The following is a 16496-nucleotide window of genomic DNA, read 5'->3' as shown; positions in this document are numbered from 1 at the left end:
AAATGCTTTTTATTTATATAAATTTATTAAATCTGACAAAAAAACATTGGGCGATTTTCAACTCTGTGTAATAAAACAACTAGTGGACAAATATTGTGTGAGAATTTCAAATGCACCCCTGCCTAAGCCGACAGCGTCAACTAGCGATAATCCCGTACGATTATTGCCCAAAAGTGCAACGGGACATTTGCCAGAATACATTTTACCGACACAAAATACCGATAAGCCTAGAAGAAGATGTTTCGTATGCGGGAATTCTAAAAAAATCCGAAAAAAACAAAACTCTCTCGCTATATGTGCCCAACGTGTGATGTTGCGTTATGTCTGTCACCTTGCTTTAAAATATATCACACATCTAAAGAATTTTAAAATAGGTTTATTATTGTATTTATTTTTTTTTTTAATATGTGAGTTCCTGTTAATTTATCAATAATATTCAATAAGTGAAGTGTTTGTGTAGTTTAAATATATTAAAAGGGTCCCCTTTATATTTGTTTACGACTCAACCCGAAGACATTAATATGTGATTTATCGATATGCACTTGAAAATTAGTAACGCTCGATTCGTGGGAACGTATGCACAAGTGTCGAAATATTACACACCGCGCAGAGCTCTAACTATTTGCTACAAAATGGCGACTTGCGGTAAGTTCTTTCAAATTTGGATAGCATTCGTTTGTTCGAGTGTTTCTGATATTATAACTGATTTATTACGGTTTTTTAGTGTGTCGAAATTATCTTAATGGCTTTGGGTTCTCGACTGGAGCTGTGACATATTTTTTATTGCTTTTTTTAGTATAGAACAAAGACGATAATGAAATTCATGCGTAGTTATGGTGCGTCATACGATTTTTGAGGCAGGTGCCGGGTTAATAAGTAGATAAATATCAAAAATTAGGCACAGGCAAGTCATAAGACATTCGCCACCTATAGTTGCTAATGATTATGCAAACGAACAGTATCAAATTTAATTTAACCACGATTTCATGACAACTTCTAAATCTTGCGAGTGACAAGTGAAAATATTGGGATAAATTTAAAATCAGGGAAGTATGTACCTACATATTATAATTCATACGTAATTCGCAAATCTGCACGTGTCGTTATCGGTCACTAAGGATGTCGATGGACAATGGAATTAAACCAGACACCGACAAAATAATTAGTCCTTTTACCTTTTATGTTAATTAATACATTTTGTTCCCAAGTTTTATTACTAAGTTTAGTTAGAAGGTTTCAACAGGTAAATGGGGGGGGGGGGGAATGAAATGTCGTTTATATAAATAACACATTTTATTATTTTCCTCCATATTTATACAACCTAAGCTTATTTACAAATTAAAACAAAGCTACGCACGCAGCTTTCCGCCGCCGCATTGGAAAAGTTTAGATTTTGAATAAATCATTAAATAGATTTTAAATAATATATAACGTTTTTAAAATAAAACAAGTCTGTTTGGTGACTGCGATCGTGATAATCATCATTCAAACTGGAAAAATAATTCACATGCCGCTATATTAATATATCTTGAATAAATCAGAATTTTTTTCAAATTAAATGTCATTAATATGTAACATAGACATTCATTTGATACAAATGCAAGAAATGGAGTTAAATTCTATAAGATGAATTATACTATCTAGTTTGGATGACGATATATTATTATGCAGTGATATTAAAATTGATCATATTGACAGCAAATGCTATTTACTATTTATAAGCCATCAAAATCACAAATAGAGGATACAGTTATCACATGTGTTTAGACATCCATTATAAATTATGTCAAAAATTATAAACATAATAATATTGTCATTTCAAAAACGTGTATTTAAACCTCACAAAGTAAAGGTTGCAGAAATGAAAGAGTGATATAGTTTCCAAAAGACGGGGTACGGTTGCGCAACAGCCGGGAGATATTGTTTGTCTAATAATAGGATTGGTCTATCGATCGATCTCTCCGAATACGACGTCGAGCGTTCCGATAATGGCCACGATGTCAGCTAACATGGAGTTGCGACCGATCTTCTCTAAAGCCGCCAAGTGAGCGAAACCGGGAGCCTTGATCTTGCACCTGAAATAACAGTCACCATTAATATTGTCACATACCGGTCAGTTTGTATTAAAAATCTTTGAGGGGACAAATGGAAGGTTTTTATTATTTACTAGTCGGCTAACTTTACTACGAATTAAAAAACGTTTTGGTTAGTGCTGCAGAATGCACTCTGCAAGATGTACGGCTGAAAAGGAGAGTAAAACTTTGCACTAACCCAGGGGTGGGCAAAATGTGGCCCGCCGGGTATTTTTTTGCGGCCCGCCATCATTAATTGTGCTTCTGATTACGAATAACTTTTTTATAAATTTTCAAAAATATTGACAATAGATTAAAATTTGAAGAATTTGTTGTTTCGTAAATGTATTATATCAATACGTCTTCGTTGCGTCTCGTCTCATATTATGTAACCACTATTTTCTACATTGAACATCGTGACACATTTAAATACTTTTAAGTCCGCGTTGCAAGGAATTAAAATATATGCCCATGATATGGTAAAATGTTTGAATGGATTTTAATTAAAACTCAAGTTAATCCTTCCACAAATATCGAATAACAACGTGGACCACTTTCAAGTTGCTGAATATATCAGAATAAAAATTTGAAGAATATGGTAAAATTATTAAAGCTCTGAATGACGATTTTTCACAAAGATTTGGTGACTTCCGAAAAATTGAGACAAGTTTAGCAATATAGTACGCGATCCATTTTCAATAGATATTGATTGTGTACCGACATAGCTACAATTTGAGATTATTGATCTGCATTGTGACACTGATTTTGAGTGACGAAACATTTTCGATCATGAACCTAAATTAAAAAATTTTACGATCAAGTATCTCCGATGTCCATTTACAAGCAGTTTTGAGAATATCAACTACAAAATTAACACCTGAATTTAAAAAAATGTTATAAAATGTACAACAGTTTCATTTTTCTCATAAATTTTTTTGTAATGTTTATTTTTCGTGATAATAGTGTATATCTAAAAATGGTATTTTACTTGCGGCCCGCCGCTCATTTTGAATTCTTGAATTTGGCCCTCCATCCAAAAAGGTTGCCCCCCCCTGCACTAACCTAACCTAATCGAATTTTTTTTTATTTTTTTTAAACGGTACATGTTCAAACACGCGCGTTAACATGATCTTACTCCCTACTTCAATTTTAGTTTGTCAATTTATGGATACGGCCGTATGTTGTAGCTTAACCACTGGGGAATAACAAAAGAAATGGCGTATTTCAAAAAAACACTACCTTATACTCAGGTCAACAATTATTATAAAACAATCATTCGTAGAATGTTTACTACACTTGAATGGTCAAAAACATTGCTTATAATTAGTATCTTTAGAATTGTCTTCAAATGTGTTAATCTTGTCCATTTTTTGAATTATAAAATGCCTAATTCTTGTCAAATTTGGGATCACAGAGATTATCAATATAATTTTTTATCGTAAAATATTTTACAAAAATAATCTCGTCATAAATTATACTAATGGTTTTATAAATGCGTTTAAAAATTAATAAATGTAAAAAATCTTAACACCGCTGCACATTCATGTACTGAAATATGACTATATTCTAAAACATTAGAGCGAGAGGTTTAAAAGAACACTATTTTATGTAATAAAAATACTTTTTGCAGTCATCAAATGTTTAAAATAAATATAAAGGATAACAAGGCTTCAAAATTATATAAAAAGATTATCTACAACGTTTAAGGAATGTCCAGGATCATGGTTTGAAAATGGAATAAAAGTCCATTTTGACCTACGCTGAGCATGTCCCCCCTTAATGCATATTATATAACAGACATCAATATTGAAAATAACATAACCTTTGACATGTGTTTAAGTTTATCCCATATTTCTCAACATTCAAGAATCGTACCTTCTTACCCACGTGTTCCCTGGTGTAAACAGAAAGTGTGTTGTAAGCTGTCTGGCAAAAGTGACAAATCTTGTCATGTCTCAGAACTCTTCAAAGTATATAAATGGGGGATAATGGATTACCGGTAAGGTTTGGAGCTGCCGTCGGCGACAAGGTAGACACCAAACTCTCCTTTTGGGGCCTCTATCGCCGTGTATGTGGCACCTGGGGGCACTTGGTAGCCCTGCGTGAACAGCTTGAAGTGGTGGATCAGGGCCTCCATAGATGTCTGACAAACGAAATAGATTGCATTACAATAATGTTTTTTAATTATTGATGTCTAATTGAGGTGCTGAGAATTAAACAAGTACAAGTTACATATATTTAAAAAAAATAGTTATATGTATTAGAAACACACCAACACACACACAAGCACACATGAACTCACAATAAGCTCACACTATGGCTCAAAAATTGTTCAACGTCGTTTTACTTGATATTCAAATGTATCAGAGCCACATTGAAGTCACCTCACGCCTCTCATGCCACACCACCAACCTCACACGGTAGACACTCACACATTTGATTATTTTCTGCAAATTTACTTATTTTCAAATCATGTGACCTGTGTCTGATTTTAATGGTTTGCTACTTCGGTTAATTGGAGCTGCAAATGGCAGGTAATTGACACATTATTTTTGTAAGTTGTCAGTTTTTATTATTGGATGGTCTGATGGTTCTAGCATACGAATTCAAGTGACGTGATGACAACGTGTTTCTAGCTTTAGAAGCCGTTTTAGAATCACTATTTATGCATTAAACAGGATTCAAACATGTACACTTTACAACATCGTTAGTGATAATATATTTATATATTATGTAAACACTTATTGCAAGTGTGAAGTGTATCGCGCAGCGCATGTATGTGAGCCACAATAAAACATAACATAAGTGGATCCCTTATTTGACGATACTATACGATACTGATACAATCTATATTGAAGATGGGTATTCTAATTTCAATCTTGAAATACTAGTGGCGAAGGGTAGAGGTAGACTAACAAAGTTTAATATGCACTACTTATGGTGGATCTTGAAAGCCTACTTCCACCCTCCTTTACTGTGAAATACGGAGTTATAAAATGGGTATGTTTTTTCAGTGGAATATATTTTATCAGGTAATATTTCCTTAAAACTTTCAAAAAAATGTTTTCATACTTATGTATGTGATTTTAAAAAATTTGTTTTAAAAACACACTGAACTGGAGAGCGATGTATAGTAATTCGAAATCTCATTGAAAAATAGCTGATATTTTTGAAGATAGAGTGATTTTTGTAAAATTTGTTTAGTTTTCACTTTCCACTGGTTTTTGCCCGCTGCATGTACCTATGAGTCAGTAGCGAAAACAGCTCAAAATGTGTTAATAGACTTCATTTTGTCATTTGAATACATTTGCAAACTGTATAATAATTGTGCTTTATATAAAACTTATCCAAAAGAATTGACGTATTTTATTTATTTGTTAAAACCTTTCCTATTAAATTTATAAAACATATTTATCACCACATATAGAAATTATTTTACGACACGCATTTATGTCACACAATGAGCATACTTAATAAAGTCATGTGAGTATCATTGCCAGGAGTCAGGTTGTCAAGAGTAGTAGGTAATTATTTCTTAGACAGTGTCAAAAATAGCGTACATTGAAATAAACAGGGAGAAGAGGTTAGTCAATACCTTCATTTCGTGTCTGGTGGGTGGACAAAGTTTGGCATCATCGGTGCGAATCTCACCAGGCGGCATGTTGTTCAGACACTGCTCGATGATGCGCAGAGACTGTCGCATCTCCTCCAGGCGGCAAAGATACCTGCATTCATCAATTCAAATAATCTTATTCAACGGATCTATAATTATCATCAGTAGCAACCCAGGGTGATTCCTAATCTACTGCAAGAACTTCGTCTGAACCTCTCTCTGAAGTTTGGGCCTGCTAATTGACCCCACGAAGCACCTTTTTTTCGAATAGATCGAGCGCATGCTCATCTGCCTTGGTAAGAGTCCAACACTACGATCCATAGGTCAATATTGATTGGATCAACATACATTATTCTAAATTAAACATTTTAGCACTGCTTTTAATCTCAAAATACGCTTTAAGTTATAAGGTGTGTTTCAATATTCTTTTCCCTTTCTTCCATGGTCACTCTTAAGTGCTATAAACCCCTCTTGCTTATTTCAAATGTCAATCCATATCAGCTTCTACAGCTCTGCTGAGTACATATAATCAATAGTATTTGTTGTAAAATGATCCATCTAAAATATCAGGACCATTTTGTGCAATAAAACCAAAAAGCAATAAAAAGAAACAAATATGACATTACTAGATTTAGTGGCTGTCTAGCATGCCTGAATCCAGCGAATCCTGCTCTTGTTCAAAGACAAAAAAAAAATATTGAACCTTGTGAGGGATCTACACATTGTGTATATGCCTGGTCCAGTCATATTTTCTGACATAATTTTAATTATTTGACAACTAGCAACATCTGAAAATATTGTAGATACATAATTATAATAATTATATTAAATTTAATGTAGAAGCTGTTTTAAAAGTGATACTTGAAACCGTTACTATGAAGCTTATTAATACTACCTGATCCGTGCCACGGGCGAGTTAACTCGCCAAAGCATGTATGTCGCGTCAAGCCACGGACGAGTTAACTCGCGGGTTCTTGTAAACGTCATAACTTCTGAATAAACATTCTGTGTATATTTTCTGAACAATATCTATCATTTTAGTGTGAAAATATTCACGATAAGCTCGATAAACATGTTGTGTTGGTAAGTTTTCACAAATATGTATCATTCTATTCCTATTTCATATTTTTTAAGGGATTTATTTTATTCCGAAAATAGCTGGCCTACAAGTGTCCACCTAGTAAAAATTGGCTGGCAGTGATAAGGCATCTATCACATTAAATATTACAGTAAAACCTCGTTAATACGAATTCCGACCAAAAATGGGAAAAAAATTCAAATTACGAATTATGAAATGTATGGGGAAAAATATTAAAATTTTGAATTTTGTGATTTTCATTAATATCGTTTATGATCATAGATGTGGCTACCACATTTCCGGTTCCGTGTGTGTTAATGGGTCATAAAATGGCAGGATTATTTTTATTACCTTCTTAACCCGATCGGCGCGTAAAGTTTCCATACAAAAGATGTACTGTCAGCGGTAGGTTTTTCGAAATGTTATTCTTCGCTGTATTATAATAAATATGGCAGTTAAAAATTGTCGGTACAACTGTTATCATGCTTAGATACATAAGGATCCAAGTGCCACACTAAAACACATAATGGAGTGTTGAATTTAGCTGTGTTTACTTTAATAAAATCTACCATAGTTCTTTGCTTTGATAAACACTGTAGCCATTTTCAATGACAAAACACTCGAGTTCAAAGCAAGTGCGCAGATAAAGACATTACTCACTTACTAATTTTATTTTCGTGTTAAAAACACTTAAAAATGCCATAAAAATTATTGAAAATAATAGCTTTTATTGGTGACTTTTGAATTATTGTTAATTAGTGTAAGTTTTATTGATGACAAATACATTAAAATTGGATGGCTAGTCACCAGTTTTATTTCATTGCATGGATTGTGTCAGCATTTTACATGTTTTATGGGCCATACTAATTTAAGCGTAAAGGTGAGTCCACACTGGTTGAAAATATTATAATGATTTCTTTGTTATTTTTTTTTTTAGTGAAACTTGGATTTTGTAGATTACTTTTCAGTTTTATTGAGCATTGTGTTATGTTAGTGATTGTCATTTTATGTTTTATAAAAAAAACAATATTTATTTTTTTAAATTGCGTAAATTTTTCCAAGTGCTATAAAAACATTTTTTTGACTAAGGTTTTAAAAATTTATAAGCATTAAATTGCACGCGAAGATAATATGTAATATAGTTGAAAAGTCAATATTCCATGATTTATATTTTATATTATATTGTATATCTACCCGTGTGTTTTTTTAGCAAAAATTTATACGTTTTATATATTCCTTCTTAGTAATTCGTAATTTATTGGTAAAACTTGCAATCCTCTAAAATATAATAATATATATTTTTTCATTCCGTGTGGACGCATTTTTACTACATATTTACGACTATCAATAATGAGCTCGATTTATGACTTTGAAACAATTGGGGTGACACATGAGTAATAAATGACATAATCCAGAACACAAGTTCAAGTACATTTTTAGAAATATTACGACAAATTTCTTTTCGTTTTTTGGTTGTCTTTTTCGTATTCCCGCACATGATGTAAAAAAATCGTGGTGAATATTCAACTTTACACGGTAAATGCTCGGCGCACACTCAATTCGAATGAAATATATTTTGTATACCTACTGCGCAGCGTAGATTTGAACTGATGCAATCGTACCGGCGAATCTCAATAGATCGAGGGGGTTAGAAAGATCGATGTTTATGAAATTAAAACAACATATTTTTGACAAAGTTATCGATATGGCAGTACGAACACGAATCAGAGCAATTTTCAATACAAAAATCAATACTATGCGTGAGGTATTTCCTACTTTACCAACATTTAAATTTTCGATATCAGGTGGTGCGACATACGCCCAGTATAAGAGCTTATGTTTAAAACAACATAAACATATGTCCCATCCGCGTTGACCGGGTTAAAATAAGTAATTTATGATGTTTTAAGAAAAGTCTGTCACAATTTTCAATGACTGGCTCATGAAATAGAGTACTTTATTACGATTTATTGTTGTATGCCAGGACTATGAAATAATTCCGAATTACGAAATTGGAATTAAAGGTATAGTTTTATATGAAAATAATGTTCAAGGGCCTTTTTTTTCGCGAAAATTTCGAATTATGACGAATATCGAATTATCCGTGTTCTTATTAACGAGGTTTTACTGTAGTTTCTAAATGGAATGTGACAAATATTGATTTTGAAAATATATACATGTTGTTCTACAAACTGTGTTTAGATCTTGAACAAACTCTCAGAATGAAAATAATTATTTACTGAACCTAATTTACACTGATAATATAATTTTTACTTATATATAGATATGCGTTAAAGATGATAGTATATAATATATATGTATCAAGCAGACCTGTCGTAGCAGTCCCCTTTGGTTCCAATGGGTACATCAAATTCCATAAGATGGTACGCGTCGTAAGGTTGCGTCTTGCGCAGATCCCATTTGATTCCTGAGCCACGCAGCATCACACCACTGCAAGAAACATTGAGTTCATATTTATTATATGGAATTATTAGAGCTAACGAAGATGTGAAAGTCTGTTTTCAATACCATGATATAATGGAAATTTATTCTAAACATAATCCCCGCACCGCTATCACTCAGCCAGGAACATAAAAACATCACAAAGACTAACGCAGATACTCATAGGCCATGGAGCACTGAGAGGATAACTAAAATATTCAAACTGAGAGACAATGATTGTTACCCATGTGATGTCAACACCTCTCAAATAAAAACTAAACAACAAAATTACACATGAACACTATACAAAATATCTAATTTAGTCCATTAAAAAATTAAATAAATAAACGGAAGACCATAACAATGACACGGCTACATACTGAAACTCGTAATGTAAATATACAACTCTTGCCAATTTTTAGTATGTTCCACTTCCCAAACAGTGCCTATCTAACTGCCTTTCAATGTCTCAAAAATAAAAATATGTAATTAATTTATCTCTTATGTAATAACAATAACAAAACCACCTTGTACAAAAAAGTACGAGTATGGTTTGTAAAAAAATTAATTAAAAAAAAATGTCTCGATAAAAAATATGACAAGAAATAAAGTGACATGACGTGTCAAATTAAAAAAATTACGTGGCAGTATATAACCAACGCCGTGTTTAAAAGGTCTTTTTTCACTGTTTCACTTTACAGTACACAGTGTAACTTACATAATCTTTAAAGTGAACGTCAAATGTTAAATAATCATTTTCTATTGATTATTTCGCCACAGATATTTTTAAGATAAATGCTAAATAATCACCTAATAAATAGTCTTTGTTACCGATATAAACCGTAGCATGCTGAAGATCGCCAAATGCACATCTGTTACCGTAAATAACCAGACGGATCATATAAGAAATACACCTCTACCTGAATCCGTAATTGAGAGCGTCCTGCGCAGATACGACACCCACATCGACAGTCCTCTGAACCCAGATGCGGTTCGTGGTCAACAAGTCTTCCACTTCATCCAGCCTCTCGCTGAACTTTGATGCAAAATCATAGATGTCATCCAGCAAGCCCAAGGGGATATCCTGTGATACAAAAATATTTATTCAATTAGAGAATTTTGACTACTATACCCATAGAGTGAGCCCTATAAAGTGTTATATGTTGGTTGGGTCAATTATAGTCGCCCTCATCTCTATATTTCAATTCAATTCATTCAATATTTTATATTACAAAATGGATAAGTAACATTTTTATTACGGCTGAGGTTTGTGTCTCATAACAGGATTGTTTTTTTTATTTTTTGCAATTGTGGTAAGTACTTATATGCCAGGAAATACAATATTTTATTGGTGCAACCTTTACACCGAAATAATCAGTGGTTTGAAAGTATGCAACTAAAACAGCAAATTATACTGCGATTACATTATGATCACGTCACATACTGACACGATGACAAATTTAGTCTATGGTTTCGTCATTCCGCAAAATATTTTGAATGATTACTCTCTCTATAAATTCAATTATGGAAAGTGCCAACTATAATTTATTAGTATTTTGAATTATTATTCATTATTCATGGAAATTGAAATTAAAATTTTAACAGTTTCTACATGTGCGTACGTTAAAATTACTTGCGCTATTGCATCCATAGATAATATTTTGAACAGAACCCAACCAGCAGACCATAGATAATAGACGTAAACACCATACATAGATAATAATTTAATAGAGAATCCATAGAGAAAACTATTAAAAACAAAAAACACACAATTTTGACAGGAGTCGAAAATGTGCAGAACATAATAAAAAACGTTCATTGAGTCATGCGGTTGTCGATGTGGCGCGGTACTCGTGAGGTTTTTTTTTTTCAAGAATTATTAATAACCATGTCCTTGCTTTTTCGTACAAGGTGGTTGTTAGTAATTTGAACAATCACAAACACCCAGGCTTTGAGAAAAACACATAAATATCGTGTCCTGACCGGGAATCGAACCCAGAACTCTCGGGTGGAAGGCAAGCACCTTATGCACTGCACCACGAGAGCCGCCTGTACTCGTGAGGTTGACCTCATTGTTGTTCTGGCGATTTCGGCAGATTTTGCTAACTGACGATGTTCGTTTAAAGGTTCAAAATGTGCTAAGGTGGAAATATCAGTCTGATCATTTTAAATACCAAGAAAAACGACATTACACACTATTTTCCCGTAGTGGCAGCTTACTGTGACAGCATATAACGTGATGATAATGTATTTGAAGCATTAGTGTAAAGTTCGGTAGTTTTGATCAGTCATTGTCATCGTCATCTTACCACTGAGATGTCTTATTGTGCACACTTCAAAAATAATGTGACTGATGTTATTTGATTGTAAATAAATTTGAATTGCCTTCCGGCATCTTCAGACTTATGATGATATTATATGATATTAGAATGATAGAGAAAAGGCAAACTGACTGACCAAAGCTACTCCGCCCGGCCTGATGTAAGCGGCGTGCATGCGCGCCCCAGAAACTCTTTCATAGAACTCCATCATCTTCTCTCGCTCCTCGAACAGCCAGAAGAAAGGTGTGATGGCACCCACGTCCAAGGAGTGAGATCCGATGGCCATGATGTGGTTAAGCAGACGTGTGATTTCCGCAAACAGGGCTGGAAATTCAAAACTGGTGATTTAGTACTTTCACTGGTGTTGTGATGGCCAAGGCTCACTATAGGCTGTGACACAAAACTGTAAATTTCGATCGTAGTGCTAGTTATTGCTCATATTTTGAGTGCAATATGGTAAATTGTCTGGAGAAAACAATGATTGTTTTATATTGAAATAAATGGTAATATGTATTTGATGAAATATACAATCGAAAATCTTCATTTACTGAGAACAGGTTACCACATTGCATTCGAAAATAATCAATAATTAGCACTACCATTGTAACTCACAATTCAGTCCCATGGCCTGTCCATAGTTGGCCTTATGTGATGGTATGTATTAACATCCACTATTGTTTCATATTAAAATAATGGAGATATCTCCATACGGTACTGAAAAATTCTTCTTATTTATTTTTAGTCTTTTACATAAAGGATAGCCTTTATTTACAGTCTACAGATTGTTCTGGCTTAGCTCCTTGTGGGTATTCTGCGAAAAAGCACTAAGTCAAAATTTTGCTGTTTTGACTTAATGATGAGGTAATCTTATTAAGAGTACGCTCTATAGTCTAAAAAAACACACACAGTCATATCTATAAAACTGGCGAAGATAATTTATGTTATAAGTCAAGAAGACATACATCTATTCAGAGAAAAAGCACTAAATGGACTTGGTGCATTTGCTTCTCTCATTCTCAGGCTATATTCACAAAATTCTGCGTGCGAAACTGCACTAAGTCATACTCAAAGCAATATCGCAGAAAGGAATTTGCCTTTTATATATATAAAAAAAGTTAAGACCGTCCAAACTTTCAAACTCGATTATCGCAAAACTAGTATTTTTGACTTAATGCTTATTCGCAGAATACCCACGTCCTATAGATAGGTACCCCAAAAATTAAAATCTACCAAAATTAGAACATAAATATCCAATGTCTCATCAAAAACAATTTTAAATGACCATATTGGCCCGACTATCAAGCAACCTTTTAGTCGCCCTGCACACATTCGTCTTCATGGCTTCAAAGACAGATAGTCAACAGTGGGGAGTTAAAATAACTTACTTCGAATGTACTTGGCGCGAATTGGCACATCGATGTTGAGCAGTTTCTCGACAGCCAGACTGAAGCATTGCTCGTTGCACATCATGGAGACATAATCCAGCCGGTCAAAGTAAGGCAGGGCCTGCGTGTATGTCTTATACTCGATCAGCTTTTCCGTGCCGCGGTGCAGCAAACCGATGTGAGGATCTGCACCACGCACAGTCTGCACACCACACAAGACGTGTTATTTTTAAGTACATAATGTTTCTGATGTTGAGTTCCACCACAAACGAACCAAGTCCAACAAATCGTGCAACGTTTCAAATGACAGTTGAGTTTAGTTTTTGCTTGAAACATTAAAAGTATACTGTTTTTGCATTGTTTGTACAAAAATTTGGTGCTATTATATCCATCATGGAAAATATAAAAAAATTGTCATTATACATTTAATTTAATTTTTATCTAACATTTTAATGTAGTAAAACACTATCGGTACAATTTTCAGAGATTCCAATTGACTCGTAGGTAATTGGGAGAAATTGTAACATTCTGCGATCTGTATTCGTGAAATAAATGTTTTATGCTGGTTTAAAATGTTATTGTTTTAATGTCCATCATTTGCCATTCAATAAATATAATGCTAAAACTATTTTTTAAAAATGTGATTATAATACTAACTAAATTATCAATTATAATAAGTCCTGCTTGGGAAGAAATTACTATTATATATTTTGTTTTATCGACAAATTATTGATGTACATAAAGCTTTACATACTTCTCCGTCAAGTTCGAGGACCAATCGCAGCACGCCGTGAGCAGCCGGATGCTGAGGACCAAAATTCAACGTCATATTCTTCACTTCTCTTTCCACGGGAAACATCATATCTTAAAAATTGAAAAAAATCTGATTTTCACTGTTTTTATTCTCCCAGAGTTTTGTGTTAATCCATACTCTGCTTAGGTTAACATAAAGATAATATCTACAAGGCAGTAGCCAAACAAATAACCCAAATTGATTTATTATTCCATCCGTAAGAAATGAAATTACAACATGAGAAACTAGACCATTAAACAGGTGCTATGAAAATATTGGGTGTGTCATCTTAACTAATATCAATTGTACATTATCCATAGATGATTAGCACCGCACTTAGGAGAAACAGTTCATTCAATAAATCAGTTTATATACAAAAATAATATTTAAATTAAACTGAACATACTACATAAGTACAGTCGAACTTGGTTATTACGAGGAAGATGGGACCGCCTGAATTTGCTCGTTATAAGCATTACTCGTTATATCGTTATATAACATTTTTCGCGCCACATTCTATTTAAGCATAGAACATAAAAAATCTGAAAACCATCGTAAAATCCCGAAACAAGCATGGCATTCATAAACTACAAAAGAAGTTGTTTATTATAATGAAGTGCTGAGCCGCCGGCGCTGGTAGGTACCTACTGACTTCACAAAGCTTGGATTTTTTACATGCAATTTAAACCATATGCGTGGATACTTTTTCAATGTTGTCGGCGAAAACACCAATTAGGTACATAGACACTTAACTAGTGTCATAAACGTAATCCAATTGCGGCGGCATCGGTCGGATTTTATTGCTAGGGTCGAAAATGTTATTTTTAAACGATCGATACATTAACAGTTTTGCTCGGTATACCCGAGAAGTTGCTGGTTAAAAAAGTGAATAAATGTATGGAGAAAATCATAAACTAAAATGTCAACGAATGTTTCCTCATTACATTCGAGATCTCGCTATTTCCGTGATCGTAATAACCAAGTTCGACTATATTCGGAATTTTTGAGTTAAGCCAAATGTTATAAAAAAAATTCCAAACATTACCAGATATTTATATAACAAGTATACTTATAACACATTGATCACTGTCAAAGTGTTTATTATTCAAAGAATTTGGACATTGGATAGAAGGACTTTTACTCATTCCCTATTAGAAATTTATACTACATTTATATAATACATTTTGATTTAAAAATCAAACGATCGTATGTGTGGTTGTATAGTAAGTTCATTATTTTCTTTTTTATTGGCAGCTTGCGTTCTAGTTTGAAGTCTGTCGGTTAGTTCATATAATCTAAATATCGACTGCATAATCTGCGAACCAGCCAACTGCACTTTTGACCAAAAATTAGATTTTGGTGGCATTTTGTTATAAAGCATGTTTATATGCTCACACAAAATTCCAAACTCCTAAACCTATAAATAAATGTGTTATCGTACTTCACACAAGACGGCCAACTGTAAGTGCCAAATTTTCAATATCACAAATTGAACAACTCCGCTCTTCATATACATTTTCTTTATAATATAAAAGGAATGCTAAAATAGTTTATTAATTTATAGTGCAGCTTATTTGTAAAAAAAAAAAATTCTAATTGTATTTTTGGAATTGTTAAATTCCGCTCGATAGTTAAATTATTAAGTATTTCTCCTTCCTGTACAATTTGCCCGAGTGGAGTTAGCCGGTTTGCAGACTAAGCAGTCAATATGGATTTCTTTTTGTTTTATGTGATCATTCATCTTAAAAATAATGGTCAATGTAGTACTTTTGGCTGCCTACATAATATAGTTGTCAAGGGAGTATCTTTCCAAAGGTATTTGTATATTCAATGAACTCTGCTTTGATACGACAATATGTGAGATGCGTGAAACGTAAGGTTGGGCGGCCCTGCATATTTGGCAAACAAATATCTTAGTAGAAGTGTGAAGTTCTCTTCAAATGGAACAGCAATGCGAAGTCACTTGTAGCCAAATCATTCTATACATTTAGGCCCCATCTCTATCGAAGGTTTTTTTTGACATCTTTGGTATTGTTCGTTGGTATCATTTAACTCTCCAGAGCTCCAGCCGAGAGTTAGCACCATTGGGTTGTGGCGACAGTTACTGTACTGGCAATAATGCACTACAATGTATTCACAGAGCTAGACTATGTATGCATTTTAACACAGTAACGTGATAATTCTAATCTTTTCCAATCCTGTCAAAAAAAGCCGAATATTAAAGGGTCATACTGTTATAAGGCGGATGTTCCCAGAGAGATGTTACTTCGTCCGGATACAATACGGGTCCGCTGAACTTTTCGTAGAACTCCGCGTCCGGGAACCATCGCTTCGCGCCACGGTTCGAGCTGAAAACAAACAGTTCTTACACTTCTGCACTTAACCTCTTTCATTATTACATAATATTGTTCTTATAATTCAACCTAGTGGCTCACTGCAAAATAATATGATAACATTAGCGCGACTGGCTTACTTCACATTGTAAACGAGGGGTATGTTCTTCAAAAGAGCCTTCGAGTGTAGGGTGTTTGTTGATTTTCGCAAAAGGGTACCGATTAGTCCGGCCATGTTGGACAATCGACAAAATATTGTCTCGAAACTTGATGGAAATTTGACAGTTTTACAAACTGTCCAAAATACTATCAAGCGTGAAGTTCGTACGTAATAAATGATGATTATTTACAATGGCAACAAAGGTCAAAGACACGAAAAAATCCCTACGAATAGCAGCTCCCCATACATTCCATATTATTTATACCCAATAGACGATTGGCATTATAATATGCAGGAAA

General features: G+C 33.7%; 1 protein-coding gene across 1 annotated transcript; it reads right to left on the bottom strand.

Moving 5' to 3' along the window:
* Positions 1 to 402: 402 nt before the first annotated feature.
* ND-49 (NADH dehydrogenase (ubiquinone) 49 kDa subunit) lies at positions 403 to 16333 on the bottom strand. Its single transcript, XM_085956275.1, has 10 exons — positions 16178 to 16333; positions 15937 to 16052; positions 13666 to 13775; positions 12912 to 13113; positions 11663 to 11850; positions 10126 to 10289; positions 9095 to 9214; positions 5668 to 5797; positions 4070 to 4215; positions 403 to 2075 (listed from the first exon to the last, which is right to left on the bottom strand). Exons 1-10 carry the CDS (start codon positions 16270 to 16272, stop codon positions 1946 to 1948), a joined length of 1401 nt encoding a protein of 466 aa, XP_085812401.1. The 5' UTR covers positions 16273 to 16333; the 3' UTR covers positions 403 to 1945.
* Between the last annotated feature and the right edge of the window lie 163 nt (positions 16334 to 16496).

This window comes from Rhyacophila brunnea, unplaced genomic scaffold (genome assembly GCF_057557595.1).
Source record: "Rhyacophila brunnea isolate RB1 unplaced genomic scaffold, BYU_Rbru_1.0 scaffold_6, whole genome shotgun sequence".
Classification (NCBI taxonomy): domain Eukaryota; kingdom Metazoa; phylum Arthropoda; class Insecta; order Trichoptera; family Rhyacophilidae; genus Rhyacophila; species Rhyacophila brunnea.
The sequence above is the reverse complement of the archived record's forward strand: the minus strand, read 5'-3'. Positions and strand labels throughout refer to the sequence as shown.